The sequence below is a fragment of the Bos grunniens genome, chromosome 7 (assembly GCF_055505025.1).
Source record: "Bos grunniens cultivar Pamir isolate PY7600 chromosome 7, Bosgru_T2T1.0, whole genome shotgun sequence".
Lineage (NCBI taxonomy): Eukaryota > Metazoa > Chordata > Mammalia > Artiodactyla > Bovidae > Bos > Bos grunniens.
In genome coordinates, this window is record NC_141171.1 from 3,174,693 (window position 1) to 3,189,681 (window position 14,989).

Below are 14,989 nucleotides of genomic sequence, written 5' to 3' on the forward strand. Positions count from 1 at the left end.
TTTCACCTCCTCATTCACACAGGTTCTTGCTAGCTCCCCTCGACCACTTCCTCTTCTGGTGGGGTCCTGCCTCTCTCTGCCCTTGAGCCATAGAGATGGGGAGTGGGGGCCTGGTGCCTCACCTGGTGGAGAGCTGAGACCAGGTAGCCAGGACCTGCCTCTGCATTAACTCCCAGGTAGCTTCCACCTTCCTGCTGGGTGTCTGGCCTCTGCTCTCAGGAAGCCTGGCCGTGTCCTTGCTTCCTCTCTTGGCGTCTCACCCTTGTGACCTGTGGCTGTGCCTCCACTCCCTGACTAGCCCGTCTCTCCTACCCTTTCATCTGTGGAGCCCCTAGCACCTGGTTTTCAGCAGGTGCCAATTAGGGCAACTCCTGCCAGACCCTGACTAAGAGGTGCCACACCATTTGTACCGTCTGTGCGCTGTGGATGCGGCCCATAGGCAGCTCCAGGGGGCCCCTGACACCCCCCACCTCCAGGACCTGACCCTCGTGTGGAGTGTCTGATCTGGCTCTATTCACTGGTGGGCTGTGTGGGCCTGGGGTCTTTCTGCTGGTGACTCACGCCTGCAGGTGAGATTGGCCACCTGTGCTCCACGCCTGGACAATGCCCTGTGAACTTCATCACTGTCTCCCTCTTTATAGTGTCTGCCTGCGGTCCATCTGACTCCAGCTGACCCCTTGAGGCCCCAGTAGGGAGTTCCTGGTGGTCAGCTACAGCTCTGGGGCAGTGGTGACCTGCCCTGAAATGGGCCTGGTGAAGGAGGCAGGGAGCCCCGAGCCAACAAGGGCGACTGGCTTGGGTGGGACTTTGGTGTGCCAGCCTGGGAAGGTGATAATGATTTGGAGTGTGAAAGCAGAGGATTTGGGAGTTCAGAGCCCTGTGTCTCTCTGCAGTCCCTTTTAAAAATATACATTATATCTACTTATATTTATTTTTGACTGTTCTGGGTCTTTGTTGCTGCACAAGGGCTTTCTCGAGTCACAGCAAGCGGGGGCTATTCGAGTTGCAGTGCCCAGGCTTCTCACTGCAATGGCTTCCCTTGTTGCAGAGCACAGGCTCTAGGGTGCGCCGGCTGCGGTAGCTGTGGTGCCCAGGCTTAGCTGCCCTGTGGCTTGTGGACTCTTCCTGGACCAGGGATTCAACCTGCCCCTGGTATTGGGAGGCAGATTCTTAACCATGGGATGACTGTGGGGAAGTCCCTGCCTCTAGTCCTTTAGCCTTGCTGGACCTCTTCTGGCTCTGACTTTAGTGGCTTAGAGCCTGCAGCAAAGACCAGTGTGGCCATTAGCGTGATGGGGGTGGTATTCTGCAGGTCCTGTCTGGAGTGATGAGGCCATGACCTCCTATCACCATGTTTCCTCTTTCTTCCCTTCCTCCCTTGAAAGGCTCCTACTCCCTCCACCAGGCAGCTCCCCAAACCCTCTCTCCCAGTGCAGGGCTCTGTGTGGAGGGGATACTCTTGCCCATGCTGGGTCTGCACAGCCCTGGCCAGGACCCTGGCCAGCCAGCTCTGGCTCTCTGTTGGCAGAGGGTCACCCTTCATTCCTTTGCTCTCAAGGATACCATGTGGCCCTGATGTCTAGCCATGGAGCCAGCTGAACTGGGCTTCCCTCCCTCTGCTCTCAGCAGGCACAAGCCTCCTGATTATGAGGCTCCCGTCTGCCCCCAGCCCCCTCCTTTCTAGCATATGGCTCCTGCAGGGCGGCTGTGCTGAGCCTGACCTCTGAGAGGGTGGGGACTAGGCCTCCTCCCCTCAGCTCCAGCATCAGCTCTCCCCATGTCCCACCTGTCCCAGCATGCCCCTCCACCCCTGCTTCTCCTTTCTCCCTCCTTGTGGGTCTGCTCGGATATCAGGGCAGGGCTCAGAGGCAGTGGTAGTAGTAGGGAAGAGAGCCTGGAGGGACACAGAGAGAAGCAAGGACCCTGCTCTTGGCTTGAAGAGGTGAAGGTGTGGTTTGAGAAAGCCATCCCTTCATCCCCTGGCTCCTGTAGCCTCAGTTTTCAGAAGGCTACCCAGCTCTGCATACCCTGAATACCCTGGATTGAGGGTGGATGTAGGCAATAGCCATGGAGGCACAGCGTGACACTTCTGCCAACAGTATGCTTTGCTTGTCCTCAAATCTCTCCCTGTTTGCCTTGGAAAGATCCCCATCCCAAAATTCTGAGCATGATTCCAGGATCTGGCCAACCATACATGTAGAGACTGCTGACCCCTCCCAGTTCTTGGACACCTGAGCTATGCCCTGTGGTGGAGAGGAGGCCGGGGTCCAGGGTCAGCTCAGGCCTGAAGATGAGCAGAGGCAGGAACGAGCCCCTGAGAGTTCTTGGCTTCATACATTAGCTCTCTGCCAGCGATTGATGTCCCTCATGACCTCCCAACTGGATTCCAGCTGCAAGAGCTGTGACTTCTAATGTGGCCTTTGCAGGGGGCAGAAGGAGGTGAGGCCCAGTTAGAAGTTCCTGCCTAATTTCCAGGCTTCTGGCTGGTGAGCCTCCAATTGAGGGGACATGTCTTGCCTCCAAGTCAGACCAGGCTCCTAGAGTGCCCCATGGCAGGCTGAGAAGGGGACCCCACACAGAGTTCATGTCCCCAAGCCCAGGAAGCATGGCCACGTAGCTAGTGCTCAGATGTCAACTGAGTGAGCATGTTGTGGTTGTTTGGGGAAGTGGCTTTCAGCTGACTTGGTGGATGTCCTGCTGCACTCCTGACTTGTGTGGGGTCTGCCCACCTGGGGCTGCCATGGTGCCCTGCTTGCTGTACCACACATCCCCTGCAACAGGCAGGCCTCCTTCCCTGCACTTTTCACAGATCTGTCTCCCCCTCGACTTTGAGACCACTGGCTGTTTCCTTCCTTCTTTGGAGTGGCCATCCTTCTTCGTTCCTCTGGAATTCTGGCTCTGGAGGCCACCACAGAGCCCCCAGGAGTCTCTGAGCTAAACATGCCCACCACCACCTCCCATCGTGGCCCCTCCCAGAGGGTCATGACCAATCCAGGTCCCATGCCTTGCTGACCCACCACCAAAAATCCAGCACAATCCACAGGCTTGTTTGGTTGTTTCTTCTTCTTCTTGTTTGTTTGTTTGTTTTTACTTTCCCCACTGTTTGAAACTTACAAGCTATGACTAAAAGTTTCTTTCATAGAAAGAAAAGGAAAACCACAACAACGCATCTGTTTGTCTAGCTCCTGTGTATGGTGGATATAGCAGCATTGGAAATAAAATTAAAACCCACAAATGCAAAATTCAAGGAGAGGAAGGTCGTATTCCTAGTGGGGTGTGAAGGTCCCTCCATTGTCTTTCCCCCTGCTTGGAGAGGAGGCCCTCATGGACAGGGGCCAGGCAACATTTCACAGTACCAGAGGCTGAGGAGGAAAAGTCTTGGCATGGCAGTACATGGTGGGCAGTTCCTATGGGCATTAGTTGAGGGGTCCATCGGCCTTGCTCATTCCCAGACAGGATGAATGAGTCAGATGTGATGAGGGCCAAGCCAAGTAGCCCACCGGAGACTTCACAATGGCCAGTGGCAGGTAGGTCTGGTGTACCATAGACGTAGCAGCAGGACCTGGGGGTCAGTCCTGGCCATAAGGGGCTGGGGTAGAGACCACTCCTCTGGGGTCTTTGGGTCCTCTCTCTGTAGCATCAGTGTTGTAGCATCCTCCGACTCCAAATCTCCCGAACAACACCAGGTAAGCCTCCAAGGTAGGTTATAGAGCTGAGCAGGACCTGGGCAGCAGTGCAGCCCAGTGACTCTGGGCAGCCTGAGAGTCTAGGTCCCCTTCTTGCCTTTCCTTTACAGAGGACTGTGAATGAGGGTGCTGGAGAGAGGTGCTGAGGCCATGAGGGCGGCAACAGCAAGTCTGGAACAGGAGGCTTTGCTCCTCTCCTGTGGATGAGATGGGGTACGTGTGGGAACGTGAAGACAGGGAGGTGAGAGAACCAGGCTTGGACTCTGTCAGTGGCAAAGTAGAGGGCACAGCTGACCAGGCTGCATGGTGCCTTGCTGGGGCATGGGTGGCAGTAGGGCACTGGGAAGAGGGCCTAGGTGTCTGATGCCCAGCACAGAGCAGCTGGGACAGAGTTAGGCCGCACGTCCCAGGCCTTCCCTCGGCCTACTGCCACGAGGCCCTATCTCCTGGACCCAAATCCCAGCCATTCCGCAGGGCCTGGTTGAGAGCGTTGGCAGGTATCATTGAGGGAGGAATCCTTGGAGGATATACCTCGGACCTCAGTGGGAGGGGTAGGAGGACAAGATGTTCCCCACAGGCTCTCCACAGCTCATTCTGCCAGGAGATTCTCCTTTACATAGATGAAGTCCGGAGGATGGAACCACGTGGTCTTCGGGGGACAGTAATGGCAGGCTAAATCCCTGGAGCCCCAACCCCAGAGAAGACCTGGGTTTCACTCCAGGACGGGGAAGAACTTTATACCACTCAGGAACCTCAACCCTGTCCTACCATAAAGGACCCCGCCCCGCTCCAGGAGCTCTATCTCAGAGCCCCGCCCCCTCCCCGCACACGGGGGAGCGATACCTCAGAGCTCCGCCCCCGCCCCGCCCACCGGGGAGCGCTACCTCAGAGCCCCACCCCCGCCCCGCCCCGCCCACGGAGGAGCTCTACCTCAGAGCCCCGCCCCCGCCCCGCCCCGCCCACGGAGGAGCTCTACCTCAGAGCCCCGCCTCCGCCCCGCCCACTGAGGGGCCCCGCCCCCGCCGGGTGGAGCTCTAACCCGCGGGCGCCGATGGCGACGCCCTCTACTTGCAGGTGTGCACGTCGTAGACGCGCGCGCACTCCTGGCAGCTCACATAGCAGCACCAGTGGAAGACGCAGTGGCACTTCTCCCTCCGCTGCTCGGTGCGCGCGTTGTGGCCGCGGCCGCAGCACAGCAGGTCGCAGCCGTCTATGCCGTGCGAGCTCACGTTGCAGGTGCGGTCTCGCGTGCCGAATGATCCTGTTTCGGGGTTGGGCTCACAGAAGTTGGGCGAGGCCTCGTAGTAGACCAGGTCGCGCTCTGTGGGCACCTTAAAGTAAGTGTAGCGTGGCCGCAGGGTCTCCACCCAGCCGCGCGACTCGCGGTGCTTCTCCACCACCATCTCTGAGGCGCTGTCATACTTATCCTTGAGGAAGTCACCAATGGCGCGGAAGTCAGGCTGCGACCACCAGCAGGTCTTCACTTCACAGCTGCCCGAGAGCCCATGGCACTTGCACTTGAGGTGCATGTGACTGGCGATGGCCTACAGAAGCAGGCAAGCGGTGGAGTCAGGGCAGGCCCTCAACCTCCCCACCTCCCCGGAGCATGATGGCTGTGCTCCTTGCCTTAGACTTCCTTCCACTCATCTGTCAAACAATCCCTCAACCTGCTCCATAAAGCTCTGGGACTCCCAGGCGGAGCACCCTCTCCCAATGCTATCCTTGATGTGGTTCCCCTGGCAGACCCAAGATCCTGGACGGAAGGGTCTGGGAAGCCCCCTCCTGGGCTGAGTCTACTTCTAGGCCATCTATGTTCAGTGAAGGGGCTGTAACGTGACATGTAAGTGCAGGGGTGGGAAAGGGAAATGGTTCCTTCTAACTGGGGAAATCCAAGACTTTGGTCTAGAGGAGATGCGCATGGGCTGGGTTGCAAGTCTGAGGGCTGGCCTGATCTGAATAATGGGAGCACAATACCTTCAGGGCGCAGGAAACTGGGTTTATTGCATCTTAGGGGAGTGCTGAGAATTACATTATGTTTCTCCTGTGGGCACCCCAGCAGGAGGTTCTCTTCCCTTCTTTCTTTGGGGGAAGGAGTGGGGCTGGGGGTGAAAGGTCCTGTGATGTAATCAGAAATAGCCACCTGTGAGGTCGTGAGATGCGGCTGGTGGCCCAGGCTGAGAAGTGCTGTTAAGGGCACACTACATGCTGGGTCACACTAAATCCCCAGATTTCATAAGAGGATGTAAAATATCTCGTTCAAAATTTTAATATTGATTGCATTACTGTCATGGTAACATGTTGGTTATATTGGGCTCAATAAAATTTATTATTTAAAACAAATTTCACCTGTTTCCTTTTAAAATGTGGCAACTAGAAATTGATACATACTGTGTGGTTTTCATTACACTTCTATATTAAACAGTGCTGGTCTAAGACTTCAGGTGGGCTCCGTGTCCAGATGCTTCCTCCACCCTGTTCCCCTCTCCTTGCTGTTTCTTCAACCCTTCCTTCTGATCCTGGCACTTTTTTAGGGGCATCTGTAAATTACACTCCCTCACCAAAGTCCAGTTCTGTCTAATCACCATTTTCTTCTCTTTCGTGACCAAGCTTTTGCAAAGAGGAGCTGCCACTTCCCATCTCTGCCTCCTAAGTCTTTTGTTTTAGTTTTACTTTTGATCAAAGTTATATATGCATATACTTTAAAGAGTCCAAGAGTTCCTAAGACCTGTTAAGAAAAACAGGAGTTCTGCTTCCACACTCTCATTAACAGAACTTTCCTGACCTGCTAGGGGCAGCACCTTGCACCTCTGCACCTGTAATAAGATGCTTGTCTTGACCCAGGTTTGATCCCTAGGTCGGGAAGATTCCCTGGAGAAGGGAATGGCTACCCACTCTGGTATCCTTGCCTGGAGAATCCCATGGACAGAGGAACCTGGTGGGCTACAGTCCATGGGATTGCAAACAGTTGGATACAACTGAGCAACTAACACTTTCACTTGTTACTTCTTGATTTTTCAGTGTTTGGCCTTGTCTTATGGACCTATGGACCTATGTCTTATGGACTCACCATGGAGGTCCCATGGGGGGACCTTATACCCCAACTCTGATGCACAGTTTTTCCAAACTCCCTCCCTACTCCAAAAACTATGGCATAGTTCCAGTTAGATCAAAACTTGGTGCTGACAGTGTTGAAAATGAAAGATGCTCAGTCGTGTCTGATTCTTTGTGACCCCATGGACTATATAGTCCATGGAACTCTCCAGGCCAGAATACTGGAGTGGGTAGCCTTTCCCTTCTCTAGGGGATCTTCCCAACCCAGGGATCAAACACAGGTCTCCAGCATTGCAAGTGGATTCTTCACCAACTGGGCCACCAGGGAACCTCATGAATACTGGAGTGGGTAGCCTATCCCTTCTCCAGCGTATCTTCCCCACCCAGGAATCAAACTGGGGTTGCCTGCATTGCAGGCAGATTCTTTACCAGCTGAGCTACCAGGGAAGCTGACAGTGTTGGGGCTTTGTTAAATGTCATACTTGGTTGAGCCACATGATGTGATTGCTTTTCTTTTTCTACAAAATGTTTTGTTGTTGCTGTTTTTAATGTACTTACAGATTCAGTCTCATACACACTCTGCTGCTGCTGCTAAGTCACTTCAGTCGTGTCTGACTCTGTGCGACTCCATAGACGGCAGCCCACCAGGCTCCCCCATCCCTGGGATTCTCCAAGCAAGAACACTGGAGTGGGTTGCCATTTCCTTCTCCAATGCAGGAAAGTGAAAAGTGAAAGTGAAGTCACTCAGTCGTGTCCGACTCTTAGCAACCCCGTGGACTGCAGCCTACCAGGCTTCTCCACCCATGGGATTTTCCAGGCAAGAGTATTGGAGTGGGTTGTCATTGCCTTCTCCATACACTCTCTAGTCATGTAAATATTCTCTTCAAGACTTTCAAACACACCAGATGTTCCATGGATTTCATTTTCTTGGAGACATCTTTTTCAACACCCTTCTGGTAAATTTTGTGAAATGTGCATGTCTGCAAACAAATCTTTTCTACTTGAAAAGTTGAAAAGACGATTTAGCTTGGTATAAAAGTCTTGGCTTAAAATATTTCCCCCTTTCAGGATTCTGAAAGTATTGCTCTATTTTATTCTAGCTTTCACTGTCGTTCTTAGAAACACTGATGATATTTTGATTCCTGATCCTTTGCGTGAAATCAAATCTTCTGGGAAGTTTGGAAGGCTTCTCTGTGTCATAGGCTGTGAATTTCACAATAAGTTTTCTTTTTAAATTTTTATTTTTGGCTGTGCTGGGTCTTCGTTGCTGTGAATGGGGACTACTCTTCATTGATGTGTGTGGACTTTTTCATTGTGGTGGCTTCTCTTGTTGTGGCTCAGGGGCTCTAAAGCACAGGCTCAGTAGTTGTGGCGCATGGGCCTAGTTGTGCTGCACGTGGAATCCTCCCAGACCAGGGGTTGAACCCATGTCCCTTGCCCTGGCAGGCAGACTCAACCACTGCACCACCAAGAAAGCCCTCACAATGAGTTTGGACATGGGTCTTCCCCTTTCTTACGCTAATCACTTACGTGGCCTGTTTGGTCTGAACTTCTGGTCATCAGCTCTGGGAAACTTCTTGTATTAATTCTTTACCAAATTTCCTCATCTTCATGTTCATCATTGTCTTTCTTGGACAGATCTTCTATATTTTCTAGTCTTTCCTATTTTCCAGGTCTTTGTCTTTCTTCTTCTTCCTCTACTTTGTGGGAAGGCTGTCTCAACTGTCTTCCAACCTTTCTGCTGAGATTTTTTGCTGTTCTATTTTAATTTCTAAGAGCCTCCTTTCCCCCCTGGATATTCTTTTAAGTTAACAGTTTATTCTAGTTTTATAGATTCAGTATATTAACTCTCAGGGCATAGTGATGGGTTTTTGAAGTTTTCATCTCTCTTTATAATGTCTCTTTCCCATAAGTTTGGTTTTTGTTTATTTATTTTGGTCTTTATCTTTGTGGTTGCAGGAAGCCATCATGTTCAGTGATCCCTAACTACCTGCTGTATTTAAAAGTGGGGCACCAAAAACTTATTGGAACCTCCTGTACACAGGAGAGATTCATGTACTCAGACCCTCACTGTAGAGTGATCTGGCCACGTTGCTTTTAGGAGAAACCCCACATCAATATCTTCAAGTCTCTCCTCTTGGATTGGTCTGATTTTCAGGGGAGAATCTTCCATTCTCTCGCCTAGAGCATACAAGATTCGCTGTGGTACTAGGAGATTAAGAAGAGAAATGTGTATATAGACAGACTCCTTTCACTTGGGCAGCCTCCCCCTCAGCAGTCCAGACATCATCTGCTTTACCCTCATTAGGGAATAAGCCTCCAGGCTTCTGCCATGATGATGGAGGGGTGTTGTCTGGATGCAAGAGGTTGGACAGAAGAGCTTGTAGGTTTAAAGTGCTTTTAAAATAGATTTCAACCAATCTTTCTGTTTCCAAGCCCTACATCTATTTCTACTTCTCAAGATATCGGATACTAGAAATTCCTGGGGTGATTGCGTTAAGATTAAAGCCAATCTAGTTTAAGAGTTTCTATTGGCTTAAGATTCAGCTTTCTTGTCTGTACTGAGAGATTGCTTTGTGCTTTCAAAGTTTTATTGCCTTTGTCCCCTTTTCTGTTTTGCATGTTCTCTATAGTTTAGTTATATATCTTAAAATTAATTCATTGTCATTTTAGTGATGTTCTAGGAGACTGCAGACAAAAATCCTTCGTATTTAGTTTGTCATTTTTTTTAACTGGAAGCTCCCATTCAGTTTTCAGGTCTACAGTTTCTTTGTGATTCTTTCCCAAATCTATTATATTACATTTTAGCTTTGTGAACAGAAGTAAGCATATTTTTTTTTCTCATAATCTGTGTCTAATAATTTCAGTATTAGACTCTTGTTTCTGTTGCTGTTGCTGTTCTTGTTCTGCTTTGTTTTGTTTGGCTGGTTATCACTCATTCTGTCGCCAGCTCGTTTAATAGGTTATATTTGATCATGTGTTGAACATTGTGTTTGAAAAATTGTTTGTAGAAAAAACTATCAGCTATCATAAGGTTATCATTCTCTGGAAAAGATTTATCTTCTTTTTCCAGGTGCCTGGGGATACCAGCAATTTGGGATCACCTTAATCCAGTTTTGAGATTTTGCTAGCCTGCACATGTGCACAAGGGCTTGTCTACTTCAGGTTTTCTTTTACTCCTCAGGATCCCGCCTAAACGGAGGAATTATTTCCCAGACATAGAACCTCTGATGGTCCCTTTTAGCTCGGTGAGGCTGCTGAAAGTGCAGCTCAGCATATATACTTTTTTCTCAGACCAGCAAATGACCCCTGGATAAATGCAGCCCCAGGCACCAGGCTTGGAGGCTATAGTCACCCTCTGAACTTTGCACTGCTAATTCCTCACTATATGGTTAGCTATTTGACACTTAACAATTATTTTTTTGGAAGTGTAGTATACAGTATTCTTGCCTGGAGAATCCCAGGGACGGGGGAGCCTGGTGGGCTGCCGTCTGTGGGGTTGCATAGAGTTGAACATGACTGAAGCGACTTAGCAGCAGCAGCAGTATACATGCAAAAGTTTATATGTCATAAGCATGAAATATGACCAAATTTCACAAATTACCAGCCTCAGAACACCAGCTCCTTGGAAACTCCCATCATGCTCTCTTCCAGTTGTTATCTTTTTTCCTGCCAGGGCGTGTATTCCAACAGCATTTCCTTGATGACTAGTGATATTGATCACCTTTTCACATATTCACACATATTGGTCATTTCTAGATTTTCTTTTGTGAAGTGGCTTTCCATATTTTAGCCAACTTTCTATTGAGTTATCAGTCTTTTTCTTATTACTTTGTAGAGTTCTTTTTATACTATAACTTTAATATACAGGTTGAGTATATATATTGTGAATGTCTCCTCCTGTATGGATCGCCTTTTCAGTTTCGTGGTGGTGCGGTTTTATACATTTTAATACTACTCTGCATTATCACATTTTTCTTTCATTATGAGTGCTTTTTTGGCCTGTTTAGGAAATCTTTGCCTACTCCGAGGTCACAAAGATATTTCCTTCTATTTTCTTCTAAACATTCTCTGTCTACTCTTTCCTATTTGGAAATGGGAAATTGATTTTTTAAAATACGGTGTGAAGTGAAATGGCAACCCACTCCAGTGTTCTTGCCTGGAGAATCCCAGGGACAGGGGAGCCTGGTGGGCTGCCGTCTCTGGGTTTGCACAGAGTCGGACACGACTGAAGCGACTTAGCAGCAGCAGGGGTCAAGATTAATTCTTTACCATATTGTTATCCAGCTGACTGAGCATCCTTTATTGAAAAGACCATGTCCCCCTTTGCACTGCACTGTCTTCTTGCCTGTGATAAGTCAGGTAACTGCATCACGTGAGTATTCTATACTTGTAAATGGTGCTTTTTAGTCTCATCCTACATTTGTACTCATCTTTAGTCAGAAGATTAACATGAGTCACCAAGTTCCCTGTTGTTGGAAATTAAAATGTTCTCTCTTCAGCCCTCTGCAATGCCCCAGTTTCACTGGCCAAGGTCAGAGCCAACTCTACTGGACATTTTCCAGCCCCTCACACATCACTTCCTATCAGCAGTTCCCCCCTGACCCTCTAATCAAGTGCTTTTCAAAAAGGCTCACAAATCCTTTTACAACTTGGTCTCTGGCAGCCTCTCCATTCCCCACATCTTTCTTTCCCTGTTCTCCATATTCCACCTGAACTAACTCCTGTGCATTCTTTCACGATGGGTTACCCAGAGACTCTCCTGGCTTCCCCTCATCTCACTTCAGTTCAGTTCGGTCACTCAATCGCTCAATCGGGTCCGACTCTTTGCGACCCCGTGGACTGCAGCACACCAGGCTTCCCTGTCTGCCAATGATTCTGCTTGTCTCCACTCACCACCTCTGTCACTAGAAGTCTTTTTTGAGACTCCAGTCTGGGTCTGACCTCTCCACTATGCCCAGATCACCTTGCGCGCGTGTGTGTCTGTGCATTTCTTCATTGGAGAACTTACCACACTGTGGTGTAGCAGCCTGGCTGTCTCCCTCCGGGAACGTGCAGGAGCAGGACTTTCTCCCGTCCCTCCTTCCTTGTGACCCCAACATCACAGGCAGACCTGCCATCCTGTGAGAATGCCCTAGACCTCGTGGAGCAACGGGACAGCCCTGTGTTTCAGACACTCTTGGGCAGGAGGTGAGCAGATCCCCAGTCTGGCCATCAGATACATCCCTCCCATGGCCCACCACCCTGCCTCCAGCGGGCCACACCCCTCAGGGGGCCACGGCACACATCCTACTCAGAAAGTTCTGTTTCCCAGAGCCCCGCAGGGGTGTGGTCTCAGGGATTTCTGCTTCACCCCCAGGACTGAAGGGGGCCACAAACGTACCTGGCGCCCAGCCTCATTGTTGTGGCGGTTCATCGCGGAGCGAGCGTCTGGGCGGTTCTCCCGCGCATCTGCGAACTCCCGAGACACCATCCCGCCGAACTCGATGTCCTCGCTGCAGCCGCCCCACTTCCAGCCCTCACCGGGCGAGCCCTGATGGCGGCTGCTGCAGCCGCAGATGGCAGCGGAGCCCTCGGCGCAAGAGCGCGTCACCGCGAAGGCTACGCCGGCAGAGGCGATGGCGTGCACGAAGGCGGACTCCCGAGTAGCTGCGAAAAGAGATGACTTGCTTGGCAGCACCCGGCATGGCTGGGTGGGGCTGGCCGTGGGGGGCGCGGCTGCCTCTTCCCAGGCTGGGCCCTGGGCACCCACATGGGCGTCGGGTTCTAGACTCGCAGGGCGGTACCGCGGTACAGTGAAGGGGAGGCAGGGCTGCGGTGGGACAGGAGCGCGCGTCCCTGAGTAAGGACCCAAGGAGGCGAGAGAGCTTCCCCAAAGAAAGTATACGGAGAGCTAAGGAGCCAAGGCAAGATGCTGGGCATCACTTGTCATGGAGAACCGCAGGGACGGTTGAAACCAGAAAGTCAGATCATAACCAGTGCTGGTGAGGATGTAGAGAAATCAGAACGCTGTAGACTGCTGGCTGGGAAGGAGAGTGGTGCTTCCCGCTTGGAAATCGATTTGGCCGCTTCTTGAAAACATGTACCTACCCTATGACCTGGTCATTCGCCTCTAAAGTATTAACCCTGGAGAAAACCTGTGTTCATGTAAAGACCATGAAGCAAATGTCACTGCAACTTTATTTGTAATAGTCCTAAACTGAGTTCTAAAATGTCTATCAACAGGTGAACGGATGAAAAATAGTGTCATAAGGTAAATAAGTCGTGGGTTACAGATGGCAACTAGAATTTATACTGTATATTTGGAAATTGTTAAGAACATAGATCTTAAAGTTCTCATCATAAGAAAAAGTCTTGTAACTGTGTGGGGTAATGGATGTTAATTAAACTTTTTGTGGTGATCATGTCCCAGTGTGCACAAACACTGAATCATTATGTTGTAGTAGTAGGAGTGTTAGTCACTCAGTCGTGTCTGACTCTTTGCAACCCCGTGGACTGTAGCCTGCCAGGCTCCTCTGTCTATGGGATTTTCCAGACAAGAATACTGGGGTGGGTAGCCCTTCCCTTCTCCAGGGGATCTTCCCAACTCAGGGATTGAATCAGGGTCTCCTGCATTACAGGCAGATTCTTTACCATCTGAGCCACCAGGGAAGCCCATCACTATTTTGGACACCTAAACTAATTATAATGTTATATGTCAATTATATTTCAATTAAAACCTGTGGCATATTTATGAAGTGGAATTCTACTTAGCATACCAGGAAAGACAGAGTGGATGAATCTCAAATTATGTGGATTGATTAAAAGGGAGACAAAAGGCAGATACTCCTTCTAGTGTTCTCCTAACCCATGGTGGAGCCCTTGTGCCCAGATGTCCTTGTTGGAAGCTTCCAGCAGCCCTGCCAGGGTGCGGCTCCTGGCTCACACGCTGCCCACTTGTGCCTCTTTCACTGCCTGCACACCCTTCCCTTCTTCACTTCAGACACCAGGTACTGAGAGGCCCAGCGGAAGGGCCACCTCTTCTGGAGCCGTCTGAAGGTCAGTGCCTCCAAGTGCACTCTGCCCTATGCTGGCCCCTCGTGCTTGGGTCTGGAGCTGAATGCCCCTCAGGAACTGGCAGACTGCCTCTGACCTGATATTGGAGCTCCTGGGCCCCTGAATGCTGCCTTCTCCTTCTACACATGGAGGAACTGAGTCAGGGGATGTGGCATTTGTTTTTAGAAGGCCAATGGGGGGTGGCTGAAGCTTAGGAAGAAAAAGCCGGTGGGGCTGAACTGGATCAGACAGGCATGTGAGGGAGTCAGCAGAGGCCTGCCTTGGAGAGGCCAGCTGCAGGGGGTTTCTGGGTGTGGGAGGCCTCGCCTCACCCTGGCAGACAGAACCCTAGAGGAACTGGTCTCAAAGGACAGGCAGGAAGTCGGCAGAGGAAAAAAAGGAGGCAGGGGTATTTTGCATGGGTGCTCACAAAGTCAGGGCCCCAGGTCGGGAGGGGCTGGGCTGGCAGGACCAGAGGGAAATACAGGGCATGTGAGGGACAGCCTGGACTTTGCAGAGGCTGGATCCTCAGCCAGGCTTCCCCAGACAGTATGAATGAATGCATCAACGCATCATGCCTCCTGAGTGTGTGCAAACATTTCCTCAAGGCACCAAGCCATGATCTGCTCCAGGTACAGGACCAGGTCCTGCGGGTACCCTGGGTCCTGTATGAACTGATAGAACTCACTCACTCCTCAAATCACCATTCCACATGTGTGTGGAGCACCTGCTGTTTGCCAAACCCTGCTGGAGAAACATCAGGGAGCAAGATAACCTTATGGAGCTTACCTGCTGATTAGCAAGAATTTTAAAATCCCAGGTAAAAAAATTGCTATGGACTGAGGTGTGAGCTGGAGAGATGTAGGAACAGGACCAACCAGGGCCTTCTGTGTCTGGCAAGGGGTATGTGCCCCATTTTCTCCCTGAGCTCTTCCTGGGCAGAGGCCCCACCGCAGGCCTGGGCCATGCAAGGGCTCGAAATGGCTACAGGAGAGTCATCCCAGGGGGCCGCTACCTCCTCACTCCACATCAACGCTCAGGAGGCTTTTTCCCTGGGAGGGGGATGGAGAGGGGGCTCCACCCTGGGGAGCAAGCAGAGGTTTGGGGTTTCATCCCACACTTCCTCCAACTGCATGGTCTTACCTGCTCCCAGGTTTGCAGCCAAGGATATGTGTCCCAAAACTCAGCAGAGTCAGGGAAGTGGTAAGATAGGATTC

General features: G+C 51.0%; 1 protein-coding gene across 2 annotated transcripts in view; it reads right to left on the reverse strand.

The window, feature by feature from the left end:
• Positions 1-3,171: 3,171 nt before the first annotated feature.
• Positions 3,172-14,989, reverse strand: part of WNT3A (Wnt family member 3A) — a 72,677-nt gene continuing 60,859 nt past the window's right edge. Inside the window, exons 3-5 of one of the 2 annotated variants that reach the window (XM_086408020.1) lie at positions 12,121-12,386; positions 4,802-5,230; positions 3,172-3,883 (exon numbers count right to left, since the gene is read on the reverse strand). In XM_086408020.1, the coding sequence (XP_086264146.1) occupies positions 3,791-3,883; positions 4,802-5,230; positions 12,121-12,386 (788 nt within the window). In that variant the 3' untranslated portion in view covers positions 3,172-3,790. Of the gene's footprint in view, positions 3,884-4,725; positions 5,231-12,120; positions 12,387-14,989 lie in introns of both variants that reach the window. The other variant, XM_086408021.1, reaches the window with a different exon arrangement.